The sequence below is a fragment of the Uloborus diversus genome, unplaced genomic scaffold (assembly GCF_026930045.1).
Source record: "Uloborus diversus isolate 005 unplaced genomic scaffold, Udiv.v.3.1 scaffold_12, whole genome shotgun sequence".
Lineage (NCBI taxonomy): Eukaryota > Metazoa > Arthropoda > Arachnida > Araneae > Uloboridae > Uloborus > Uloborus diversus.
Genome location: NW_026557876.1, coordinates 7995492 through 8009375, shown reverse-complemented (window position 1 = coordinate 8009375; position 13884 = coordinate 7995492). Strand labels below are relative to the sequence as shown.

The 13884-nt window shown below is 32.9% G+C and overlaps 1 protein-coding gene across 1 annotated transcript in view; it reads right to left on the bottom strand.

Moving 5' to 3' along the window:
* LOC129232456 (uncharacterized) overlaps window positions 1-6989 on the bottom strand; it is a 129046-nt gene extending 122057 nt beyond the window's left edge. Inside the window, exon 1 of the mRNA XM_054866601.1 lies at window positions 6890-6989. Coding sequence (XP_054722576.1) covers window positions 6890-6917 — 28 coding nt within the window. The 5' untranslated portion in view covers window positions 6918-6989. The remainder of the gene's footprint in view (window positions 1-6889) is intronic.
* Between the last annotated feature and the right edge of the window lie 6895 nt (window positions 6990-13884).

The following is a 13884-nucleotide window of genomic DNA, read 5'->3' as shown; positions in this document are numbered from 1 at the left end:
TCCTTCTTGCACTATTGCTTTTACTCCAAAATTACAGTTCGATTCAGTACGGAACCAAATAAAAATTTTCAGTTTTTCTCATACACCATCACTGATATAATTAAGAAAAGTAATTGCTCAACATATTCTTTTGCACTAAAACGTACCTGATGATGGAAACCATATTTTTAAGCAAAGCATTAAAAAAATCACATCTTATCTAAGCATTATAACGTATTTATAAATCTTAAAAATGTATTGAATAGTTAGAGAACTTATCTTAGTTTGAAAAGTAAGCTGAATAGATTCATCTACTGTATGAAATATACTATGTTTATAAATGTAGAATAATAAATAATTATAAATTTAATAAAAATACAAAAAAATCTGATTTAAATTTAAAAAAATCCGACTTTTTTGATTAAAAAAAATCAAAATAATCACGAACCCTGATTTGATCTATTTAGCTGTCTTTGAATTTTATGACAAAATGCAAGGAAAAAGATATGAGACAGCAGAGATTCAAAGAATACTTGCCGCCTCGGCCAGCTTTGCACAGTCAAACCTCGAAAATAAAAATTATGCCAAGTGACGCGTGTTCAAGGCTTAAACAAAAAAAAAAGGAAAAATAAATCAGTGAAATTTTGAAGCAGATTGCGGAAAAATAACCAAACAGGAAACATTTTAAATTCCCCGATTACAGGAAAAGTCTTCAAAACAAAAGCCAGAATTTAATTTCTATAAATTCGAGAAAAAAAAATGGCAAGACATCTTTCTTCTCAATGATTTTCTTCTAGCTACAAATTTCAATAAAAGCATTGTTGCGGAAAGCAGAGATGAATCACTGAATAATAATTTGAATGGAAGAAAGCCTTTGCAAAATAGGGATTTTACGTCGAAACCCAAGTGTCATAATGTGAATAGTTTTTAATTGATATCTCCGCTAATTATTATCGGAGGATTATGCTAAATAACCAGACACAAAGATGGGAAGATGACGAATCCATTGATACCTGGTTCGATGGTCAGTTCACTGTCGTTTGGGAGAAGTAACTTGGACATAGATACATACATAGATACATACCCACAGTTTTTATAATATACGATTCAAGTAAAGAAATGCTGTATGAAATTTTATAGCAGGTTATAGATGATGCTTTGACACAGGGGTTCCCAAAGTGGGTCCCAGGCACCCTAGGATACCGCTTAACAGGCTTCAAATTAGAGCATTATCCTGCACTAATATATAGCAGCTGCATTTTCATGGACAATCTGGTAGTATATCTACATAAATAAAACAAAGAACATATATGTCTGTATGTACCCTATACATATCCAAAGTTTAAGCCAAATCTTAACCAAACTTGGTAGAGAGGTGCTCCAGCACCCGAGAAGGAACCCAGGGGGATTTTGAACGCCAAAAAAGTACCGAACCATTTGAGTTTTATTTTAAGACCCGGAAATGGAATTCAATGGCTCTTTCTACCTCAAATAACTAACCAATAGGTTCAATTTTAAATGCATTCGAAAGCCTGCGAAAAAACCATTTTAGATAAAAATTTTCCCTCTGGAAATGAAACCACAAAGTCTCTAAAATCGTTAACAGAAAGGTTATTAGCAATTTTTAAATAATGAAAAATCAATTTTTAACTGGAAATTTATTGCCTGCCGCTAGCTTAGTTTTTAATCAGTGTGAATAAAATCATTGAGAAGAAAAATTTGTTGCCATTTTTTTCTCGTGTATGAACAAATAAAGTTCTTGATTTTGCTTTGAGAGTTTTACTGCAGTCGGAAGATTTAAAATGTATTCCCCCTTGGGCTATTTTTTCGCGATCTGCCCGGAAGTTTTAGAGTTTTTTTTTTTTTTTTTTTTGTTCAAGCCTGAATGTTGAACAAGCCTCATTTGACATAACTTTTATTTTCGAGGCAGACCCTGAAAGCCAGGCAAAGCAGCTAGTTTTACTACAAATACTATTTCATTTAAGGCGGAAAAAAAAACAAGAAACAGTTTTAAAATTCAATTTTTCAAATTTTTTTTTAAACTACACAACATATTGTTTATATATAAAAAGTTGTATTAATAGATAATGCTTTACTGTGGCTCCCTGTTTAAACAGTCAATCAGTGATCAAGGCTCCCTGTTTAAACAGTCAATCAGTGATCAAAGTCAAGTATTACTTGTAGTAGGGGTGAACAATTTTAAGACTGTTGATCTTCATCAGGGATTGATAAGTTGACTAGGACCAATTGAATCCAAAGTCCTTTGTTACTGGTTGTTACTTTTGTATTTGCTTTGTACAGTAAAACCTCGAAAATTAAGACTAGTCAGTAATTTTGTGCCTGGATGTTTCATTTTTCTGCCTTTTAGAGAAAGTAAAAAGAAAAAAAAAAGTATGCCGATTTTTGTTAAAGTTAAATTTTCTTAAAAAGCACAATGAATTAATTATGGAAATACAAAACTCAAACAAGCTATGAAAACAACATTTCGAGGAACCAAATGTAAAAATATACATTTTTTTTATATATATAATGAGAACATTTTTTTTTAGCAGCTACAATTAATTGTGGAGTAAAAACCTTAATTTGCTATGAAAATAATATCACAGAATACAATAAATTTTGTTCATGTGTTAAAGATCATTTTAATTGTTTTAGTGTTTTTATTTTTTGACTAAAATGTTTTTCTCCAATTCAAGAAACATAAACAACTACGTACAGAAGTATATAAACTTGAGCAGTTTATTTAAATGAATATAGAAAAATAGATTAACTGAGAAATAATATTTAAATTTATTAAGAACTTAGAAAAAGCTTAGCCGGTTTTTAGAGATTTCTGGAACTTTGAAAGTCTGTGCTTTCAAGCCTGTGCTGCGTAAATAAATGCTTTCCAACGTAACAAGCTCAGAATTTACATTACTATGAATGCCCTGACCCAGAAAACACTAATTCTTCATAAGAAAAACAAAACAGACAGTCAAAACACTTAGCCAACCACATGTGAAATATTAATTACTTCCGGCACCCGATTCAGCTTTTCGAGCAAAACATGCGAGCAAATAACCCAGAATCCACAAACAAAAGTGTTCCAAAAGTCGCCGTTTCCCTCAACACTTTTATGTCTGAATCAAACAAATCTAAAAATAGCGGCGCCTCCAACTTCCTCCTAAAGTAAACAACTACCCCCAGAGGGTAGCTTTGGCGAGCATTTAACTGCTTGATGTTGACTGAGGAATCTGTTGGCATCCATCCATTATTCCATTCAGCAGAAACAAAAAACAAACGCCAGCAGCAAGACAGGTTAACTCAGTGCTATTTCTCACTCTTTTTTTAGAGGCTTGATCGGAAAGAACAACAGTTCTGAATCGAAATTGCGTTGCAGATTTGTTAACAGATTTCTTAAGCCAAGGTAAATGGCAAATGCCTTTTGTCAGTACTCGTGACATATCCATCCCGTAAATAACTAGTATGGTGTGGCCATCACGAAACTTTCTTCTATATTTTTCTTTTTTTTCCTGATCCCTCCCCATGCTTGACGAGGAAGCAATATTCCCAACAAAAACAAAATTACACATGCAAAAACTTGACGACTATCCCAATGTCTGAATTATTGCAAAAGCAAAGCAAAGAGCGAAAATTGAAAGTTACTTTAAAAGCCTTGCTTGAGTTAATTACAAATATTTTATTTGTTAACAAACATAAGATGGCAACAGTTAAAAATTTTAAATCATTGAGATAATATTTCCGATCATTTCCATTCAATTAAAATCTCGAGAAATACGCAGACGACAATCTATTACGATTTATCTTTCTTATTGTTGCATTAATAAAACTATTTTTATTCGCAAAAAAAAAAGAAAATCAGCCCCCCATGGAGCGATTGGTGCCAAAATTGAACCACCGCCTGTTTACATATGAATTCATATTTATTCCAAATTTCAACCAGAACGTAGCATTACTTCTTGAGATATGGCACTCACAACGGAAAAAAAGAACGGGCGATTGCGCTACCCCCCTTTTAGCTGTTGACGCCAAAATATAATCAGCTCTTATACCCTTTAAGGGCTACTTGTCAATAAACGTGTGTCTTTGTTGTGTGTCTTTGTCCTACGTGTCTTTGTTTGATTACGTTCATTATTTCTTGAGATACAGCAGTCACAATTGACGACAAAAAACGTTCTATAGCTCAACCCATGTTTGAGGTATAGACACCAAAATTGTATCAAGACCTGTACCTGTTAAGGGCAACATATGGACCAAATTTTATTTGATTCCGCCAGTTACTTCTTGGGGAATAGCAGTCACACAAAACTCAAAAATCGTCCCATTGCTCCACCCCCCTAGGAAGATTTCGAGCCAAAAACCAATGGGCACAAGTTCACATAGGAGCACATACGTGTACCAAATTTCGTTCGATTTCATAAGGTAGTTTTTGCTGTAGAGCGGCCACAAAAAACTGGTCACACACATATGTGACACACACACAGACAGACAGACATTTTCCAAAAATGGTCGAAATGGACTCGGCACACCTCAAAACGTTCGAATCCGTGAAAGTTCGAAATTCGAAAATTTGCAGGAATCCAATACTTTCTTCTATATATTAGACATAGAAGAAAGTAAAAATTAATTGTAGCACAAACAGCTCAAATCTGATGGGAATGAATTGATCTATCCTTAAGAAAACAAATGATTTGTTAAAGATTTTACTTGCTTAACAAGATCTAAATGGTAGATTTATCAATTTTCTTTAAAAATTCACTAATTTATTTTCTTTTTATATTTTCCTGTATAACAAAATAATGAGTACTTTTAAAGCATGCTGGTGATATAATGCAAAAAAAAAAAAAAAAAAAAAAAAAAAACAATTATTTACATTTACTAACATCAAAAATTAAAAATTAAAAAAAAAAAAAAACATTAAAAAGTTATGTGGATATGAACTTCCTGAAGAACTTAAAATATTTACATAGAAATTTTGTACATTATTATACAGGGTTCATACTCTATTTAGATAAAAAAATTCCTTGACTTTTCCAAGACTTTTTCATGACTTCATAAAAATTTTCATGACCTTGTTACATGGAGAAAATAGTACTATTTAATATCAAATTTGCCAATTTTTGTAAATGAGCATCAGCAAAACTTCTATACAGTGCTACTACCTCATCAAAGCACTAACTCATGATTGAAAAATATCAGTGTACACCTGAAAAACTAAACTATTATTATGTCTTCATCATATAAATTTAAGTAAGGTAGAAATACAGTGAATGCAGGACAATGATGCTTAAATGTCTAATAAGTTTTTTATAAATGGGCAGAATGATAATGAATGGGAGAAAAGTCAATAAATTTCCTTCAAAGGTTGCATTTTAGTGTCAACAGTGCATTTAATCATCCACATAATTCGACAGTATTTTGGTTCTTTAAAGTAAACCCACATACTTCAGTAAATTTATGTTTCTAAACCAGATATTTATAAATGAAAAAAAATCATCCAGTAGTAAATAAATCTTCTGATTCAAATCTACTTGTTTACTTATTTGCACATTTTCAAATATATATAAATTAATAGGTTTAAAAAGTCCAGAATATAGTGCTTGATTCCTGACATTGAACATAACAGTGAGTCGCATGGAATTAGTTTTGAGGAATGTATGTTGGCCATTAATGTTTCAGAGTATTAGAATTCCCCATTCCTATATTTCTGTATTCTATTGACTGACTAAGGATCTTTTTTTTTCTAAAACCTTTAAGACATTAAGATAAACTCTGATAAATCTGATAATAAAGTTTTTATGGGTGATAGAAACGAACTCTGATGCAATTTAATTGTATTTTTTGAGTGGACGCAGCAAAATCAAGAACGTGCAAGTTCGCTACCATAAAATATAAAAAGTATTGAAAATAATGGTAAATTCAAAATGAGTGATGTCTAAGTAATAAAAACACATTGCAAAAAAAATACGAGTGGCTGCTACAGAAGTGGATGCAATAAGATTTCAAAATTCAGATTTGTTTTTGGGATCAGTCAATTATCCAGTTTTTATAGCTTTTATATGCAATATTGTTAAATCACTCAAGATTTCTAATGCTCTTTTAGCTAATGCTACTTTATCTTTGCCCAGGACATTTTTCCATGACTTCAAATAAATTTCCATGACTTTGAATAAAAAATTTTAAATTCTCATGATTTTCCAGGTCTGAAAAAATTTGCTTATTTTTTTCCCATGACTTTCCCAAGATTTCCGAGACCCGTACGAACCCTGATTAAGTTTCGAAACAAAGAAATTATTTCAAACTTCAGTTTCAGTGATGAAAAATCCTCCTACCTACGTTCTCAGAGCTAAATTTAACTCAATTTCACTTAGAGGCAGTAAATTTAATCATGAGGGAACAATCATTGTGTAAGAAAGCATTTAAAATTTCAGGACTTCTAATTATCAAGAGAATTGGCAAGTGACAAGATTGAGAATACACAAGACTCATTGCCAAGAGTTTTAGCAGCAGGAAAACATGATTGGATAAAAATATAGCTAGTTATATTTTTAGCCAATCCTTGATATATTCCTATGGCCTTGATGAAAGAATTAATTACTAATTACACTTTGATTTAAAGAAATTTTCTACGATAATAATTAGGGCTTTCTTTTGGCCACCCTGTGTTATTTTATTAAAACCGGGTCCATCATTTGTGCCCACTCTGTACATAAAACCCGAAACAAAACATTCTTCTAACATATTCAAGTTCTGGAAGAGAATTCAAATATGAAACACCTACAAATCAAACTATGAAACATCGAACACTTCTGTAAGCATAATCACTTAAACCAGATGATCGTTGAAATTATGATTTTTAAGCAGATGCCCCTGGAACAACTAGGAAACAATTCTAATTGAAGTCACTCACCAACGGTTAATTTTTCAGTTTCTTCCATGTTCTATGTTCAGTTCGATGTCGATCAGAAGTACGAAGGTCAGTGGCAGTGCCACTGCTAAAGTTACCACCTAGGAAAAATAATCAAGTATTTAAAAACAACATACTTTTATAAATAAACATTTTCAAGTAATCTTCCACTAAAAAAATACATACTTCATTGATTTGAAGAAAAAGATTTAAAAGTAAATTTTAAAAGAATGGGAAAAAATTTAGGAATAATTTTTAATCCATAAGTCAAAACCAACTAAACCCAGTGGCACAACAAGTCACAAGGGTCAAGGCCTGGTGCCCATCTCAGTTTTTCCTGATCAAGGGCTCTGAAGTGCAAAGTAGATAGCTTAGTTAGGTAGTCAGCAGAACACGGAACCCCCAAAGATGAGTTCTCAAGCACGCTTGGTACTCATTTTATCGACCCACTGAAGGGATGAACAGCTAAAATCAATAAGTCAATGACACCATAATCCGCATTGTGCAGCTTTTAATTATTTATTGCTTCAAAGTAAAAAAAATTAATAACAATTAGACAATCTGAAATAACCTTCAAGTCCTTCAAAAAAACCTTTTTTTTTTTTTTTTTTTTTTTTTTTTTTTTTTTTTTTTTTTTTTTTTCCCATACTAAAACTCAAAACTAATGAATGGTATTTTTTTTTCCTTATTCTTAGGAATAAAATTCATGAAAAATTATTACAGTCATAATTTTTAAACGAAAATTAGATTTTTGGGGACAGTAATAAAACTTAATTTTTTTTTTCAATGCTTTTCTGAAAAGTGTCACTCACCAAATTTTGCCAGAAAATGTCTTTTATACTCCTTCACACTCAGGAATTTTATCGAATTTTTTGAAGTAGTGGAAGAATACAAAAAAAATATAAAGTGCTTGGATTTAAACAAGTTTAAATATTTTTTACTGCCAAAGAAATTATTTGAACAAAGTCGGTAAAAAATCATCTGCTAAGTAAAAATGAAAATTAAAAAAAACAATACTTCAAAAATACTATCTTCCCAGAGAAAAAACAAAGAAAACCATTGAAAAAAAACTGAGACAGACCCTTCATGACGTTATTAGAAATGTAGAATATGATTAAAGAGTTTTTAAATAAATATTATTCAATGCTAAATTGTACATAAAGATGATTTTATAATTTGTCCACTCTACTTCAAATAATTTAAAATAGAAACCTGGCTACAGCCTTTGACTTGAAATAAAAATTTCGCTCATGAATATGTATGCGATTAAGCGAGGTATTGACAGGAGAGCAGCTGTATCCCAAAACATCACCAAAAATACTAAATGTTCTCCTAATGTTACTAAGAACTGCCTAAAATGGTGGGTTTTGAGGGAAAATTTAAATAATTTCAATGGAGGAAGGCCCTGAATTCCTACCTGACCCTTTTCCTCTAACGACACCAAAGATCAACAAAAACTGAGTTTTTAACACTTCCATTTCGAAAATGTCCCCGGCCTCTATTTTCTCTTACATTTCACCAAAGAGAGCCAAAAATTGCATTTTTCAGAATTGAAACTTTTAGTATCTATCTTTTCTTCGAAGTAATAAATTACGCAAAGAATTTCTCAGTATTAAACTTCTCTCAAATTTTATGAATTCACACAACTTCTTTTTTTTTATCTTTCTTTTTTAAAATTAAAACTTGATACAGAAACTTAAAGGGGTAAGAGCAACAGCATCAAATTATTGCCCTGCCTCCCTGAAAAATCGAAAATCCTGAACGGTGTATGGTGCATGGAAGTATGCTTATAAGTGAACCACTTCCTCCCCTGCCAATGAAAAATTTCAATGGCACCGTGCCACTGAATCATTCTTAGTCCCAGAAACAGAATAGGAAATTATGAAGACAGAATAGTTGAAGCAAAAAAATTTAGGAAGAATTGATTTTTGTTGTACTTAAGATTTAAAATTAAATGGCTATGCCATTGACAATATATAAAAAATAAAATGTACTAGAAATTGCTAAATTATAATCTTCACAGAAAAGTTTTAATGTGTTCCCAGATTAAAACTTTTGAAAATGTAAAAAAGTATTTCATTTACATTTTCAACCTTTTATTAGTATTAAAATATTTACAGTTTCAACTCGATTTGTTTAAATACCTCTAAAGGTATAATGAAGGCGTTTAACTCAATAGGTAAAAACCAAACTATTTAATAAGGTCATTGCAATAAGTTCAAAACTAAAGGGATTCCCCCCCCCCCTTTCCCAAACTGATTCCCTTCCGAAAGAGTATGCTTGGGTTTATGAATAGATCTATTTCAAACAAATTTAAGAAGGTTCTTCTGCCTTTATATAGGAGTTTAGTAAGACCCCATTTGGAGTATGCTGCTCAGTTTTGGTCAGCTTATCTGAGAAAGATATTTGTGTAAAGGGTAACTAGACTAGTAAGGGAACTTTCAGATTTAGATTATGATACCAGATTTAATAGGCTTAATATGTAGGAGTCATTGTTTTAAGCTATTTAAATCTCAGGCTAACTTGGAAATCAGGAAAAACTACTACTTTAGTAGGGGTCGTGGGCACTTGGAACAGCTTACCAGAAGAGCCGTAATGAGCAAGGGGGTGAATATCTTTAAGGGGGCCATTGATCTTCATTGGGGACTTATTAATGGACTAGGACCATCCTAGCTGGGCCAAGAGCCTGTTGCTGGTCTTCACAATTGTATTTGTATTTGTATATTTCTGGCTATGACCAATCCATTATACAGTTTCATCGCCCCAAATAAAAATGCAAAATGCCACCCTCTCCCCACATTAAAAATATTTTTAAAATAAATTGTTCATAAATACAAGCAAATAAATCTTTAATATATCTAGTGAATTTTTAAAATGCTACAAAATAAAACCATGTATCCATTAAGGCTTTAACTTAAACTAGACAAAATAAAAGGGCAAATTGAAAACAAATACCACAGCAACATTTTTAGCAGAGGCCTCAATAAATAATCTGATCACCACATTCAAAAAAAAAAGTCAGGAAGGACTTTTTATTTAGTACACACACCCACACACACAAGTGTGTTGGCTATTTGCCTAACAAGACCAACACAAATACTGTTTCATCTGCCAGACGGGTGAAACCCATGGGTGGCTTATACGGGTTTGCAAGGGAGACAACTGCCCCTCACTTCCAAATGCAAAAGGGCCTTGCCCCCCCACTTTTGAGAGTTAAAAATTAATGATCATTTGAGGCAGTGAGAAGCAAAGGGATGTAAGTGGACATTTTCAAGTTTTGAGTAAAACACATTTAAAGATTACATCCCAGGTAGGCTTTCATCGAAATTTTTTTCTAAATCATGCTGTACAGCAGCACCTACTATGGCTGATTGTACCATCTCTTGCTCCAAGACGGAGTACATGTTCACCTACCATGTGTACTGGTTATCTCCACATTTTTAATTTTGCCACTTACATCACCTTGCTTCTCACTGCCTCGGTTGGAAAATGATTTTTTACGTTGTGGATCGATTTATTTCACGAAGCTAAAACCTAAAATTACCAAAAGCATTAACTTTTCCAGGGGCGGCAAATAAGGGGATCAAGAGGGAGCGGTCGCACCCCCAAATTTTTTGAGCAGAATGATAGAAAATGAGTGAATTCAATTTATGTAAGTCGGAAATCAATGTTCATTAAAGGAAATCTCGCTGGTTCTCAGCAACTATTTGACGAAACTCGACACATTCTCAGACTAGAAAAAGTGTTTTTCGTTATTTGGATGATGACTTTGAAATTCATGAACTATTTTCGGCTTTTTCAGAACATAGAAAACTGATAGAGAACCATGGTTAGTTTTAACTAAGGAAGACATTGCCTTATATAGGCTAAATATTTCACACTTGTGTGCCCAGTTTAACGATGGTATGTCCAATATGAGGGGCCCGTGAAAAGTGGTGTGGCTGCATGGTTTTCACTAGAAAATGCCTTGATATTCTACAATCACTTTTACGCTCATTTTTTAATTGTATATTTATTTAATGAGTGTTCATCACTTTCTTCTGCTAGAAACACGTTTCAGCTGCTCAATGCATTAGTATATGCTTTCATAGAAACTTCTTAAAAATGCATGTGAGTATTGAATTAAAAAAGACATATCAACCAATTACCTTTTATGGGGCTCTATAATTATGCAATCGCGGAGTTGACACAAGATAATCTTCAAGAGTTAAAACGATAAAAACAGTTCTCTATAACTTCGAAGCAGTGATTTGACGACTGGAAGAATTATTGCAAAACGATTCTTTCTATGGTGAAAAAGCTCATGCCCTTTAGCATGTATGACTTTGTTTGAATTTTTATCCAATTTGTTTGCATCGGGAAAAGATTTTTGAAAAATGCTTTACTCTATCAAAATCTATATCTTCAATCCGCTACTCGAGTATTCAAACCACAGTTCAATCTGCAATTGATCTGTGCACCATACTACCACAGTTCAATCTACAATTGAAACTGAAAATAGATTTTTCATAGATGTATATTTCAATCAATCGTGAAATTTTTTAAAAAAATTCTTCCTTCGAACCAATTTTAAAGAGGCGAAAAAAAAAGTGACAAAAACCCACATGATGTGAAGTCAAGCATGGATTTTTGAATATTTTGTATGAAGTGGTATTAGATTCAGTTTCGAATGAAACTGACACAAAATTTGATGATAATTATTTTTCTGTACGGTTGGCTGGGATTATGGTTATTTGGATAAGATTTTGAAAACGAAAAATAAAATGTTTCAACTATGAGTAAAATTTTTAGCATGAGGCAAGAAAAATTACAAGCAGTATACCGACAGAATGGTTTTCACATCCAAAGACTGCAGTTTCTTCCTTGTTACGGATTCATTAGTCTGGAATAGTGAATAATAGAACTGGAGGCAGATGATATCTCATTGAAGCTGAGAGCACCGACATGACTAGATTATTCAATGATGAAAAGTTTTTGCCCCTCGCAGTTTTTGAAGTAGCATGGGTGATTTTGATGAGCAAGATATAAAAAGTGTTTACATACATGACTTTGTATTACATCAATTATTTTTTAACTACTACAATCAGCTCAGCTAGTAGAGAAATATTTTTTTTATGTCTCAGGAGGTTAGAGAAATATTTTCGAAGCACAAAGGGGGAAAAAAAATACTTTTTCCATTTAGCTAAACTGGCAAAACAGAACGATATTGGGCACTGATATGTTAGTAACACGATTCCCTGTTCTTCCAAATTCCAAAAATCATGCTTTATAACTTTTCCAAAAGGTATAAAACTTTAGTAGCGAGATGTTTTGTATGATAACTTTTTAGTCAATGAATCAAAATCTTAATTGTTTCTAAACACTAATTTTATTCATACTAACCCGATTTTATGACAACTTCTTTTTAGCTAATGAGTGCTTGGTTTCGATTTGGGGTAATACATATTTAAGAAACTCGACCCCCCAAATAAAATGGTGAAATGCCGCCCCTGAACTTTTCTTATCTTATTTCATAAGAATTTAACTTTAAAATGGAAGGGGAAAGTCTATGGTTGCGATTCGTCCCTATATTCCATATTTCACATTTTTAGAAATTATGAAATCAGTAATATTAAATACCAGTAATATATTTTGTAGTAAGTTACCGCCCTAAGCCAGGACTAAGGCAGAAATACATAAAATACACCGCCAGCTCAGTTATTCCATCCGAGGACTGCAGTTTCGTGCTTTTTAGCACTCATCAGCCCGGAATAGGAATCACATGAGCTGGAGGCGAGAAACCTCTTAAGGGAGACAAGAGAGCCAAACAAACTGGTAGCTAATGCAGGATTAGCAAACCAGATGAGTGACCGCAGCAATGGTGTGGTTCAACTCAAAGATTGATGGCAAGTTGAACCGCACCATTGCTGCGGTCACTCGTCTGATCAGCTAATTCTATATTAGCTACAGGTTTGTTTGGCTCTCTTGGCTCCCTTAAGAGGTTTCTCGCCTCCAGCTCATGTGATTCCTATTCCGGGCTGATGAGTGCTAAAAAGCACGAAACTGCAGTCCTCGGCTGGAATAACTGAGCTGGTGGTGTATTTTATGTACCAGTAATATAGCCCAATTTTCCAAAAGAAAAAACAGCTTTAGGGGCCACACTCCCTATCCCCTACACTTCTTTTAACCCCCCACATTTTTGGTGCACCAGACGCCTATGCTTTTACCCTTTGAAATAACCATTTTCTTGAAAGAACCTCCAGATCACCTGATAAAAGAACAGAAAATATAGAATATTGGAACTTCAACCTATTCAAATTAACCAAATCACATCCTTATTTTATCACTATACTAACATCTTAAAGAAATAATGAGTTTGAGTAGGTAGCTCTATTTTTTGCTTTAAAATTTATTCAATGACGAATACATAAAAGCAACAATATTTTAAATTACAACAAAGATTTTTTTTTTAAACATTTTTTAAATGACCTGCCTATAATTGTTTTTTATTACAAAGTATTTTTTAAGTCCGGAAGGAGAGTTGAAATCTGCAACCTAATAAAGACTGTAAACCTAGCATCTTATCTGTTTCAGTTTTCTTTCCCCCCTTTGTCTCAGCACACAAAGAGAAAGATTTTTTGCACATTGGTTGAAACAAATTATAATAGATATTTCACAACCATTGAGTGTGGGTCATTGAATAAATTCATTGTTATCTTTCTAATATTGAGTTTGGAGGTGTCCGTCAGGAAAATCATTTTGGATCCAAGATCATTTTTTCTTTTTAAGCAGGAACATATCCAAGAAATGTTTCTGAGATTCTCAAGAATCGCCTTTTTTATGAAGAAGTTGTATTAACATTTTTAAACTTCAATTAAGCAAACAGCATATCACTCAGGGGTACCCTCCCCCCCCCTAAGGGCAAGGGCCCAACCCCTCTTAATATTGCAAAGACCCCCCGCCCTGGAAAAAGAGAAAAATTCTTCTCAAAACACCTCCCCCCCCCTTCCATAGGCAGA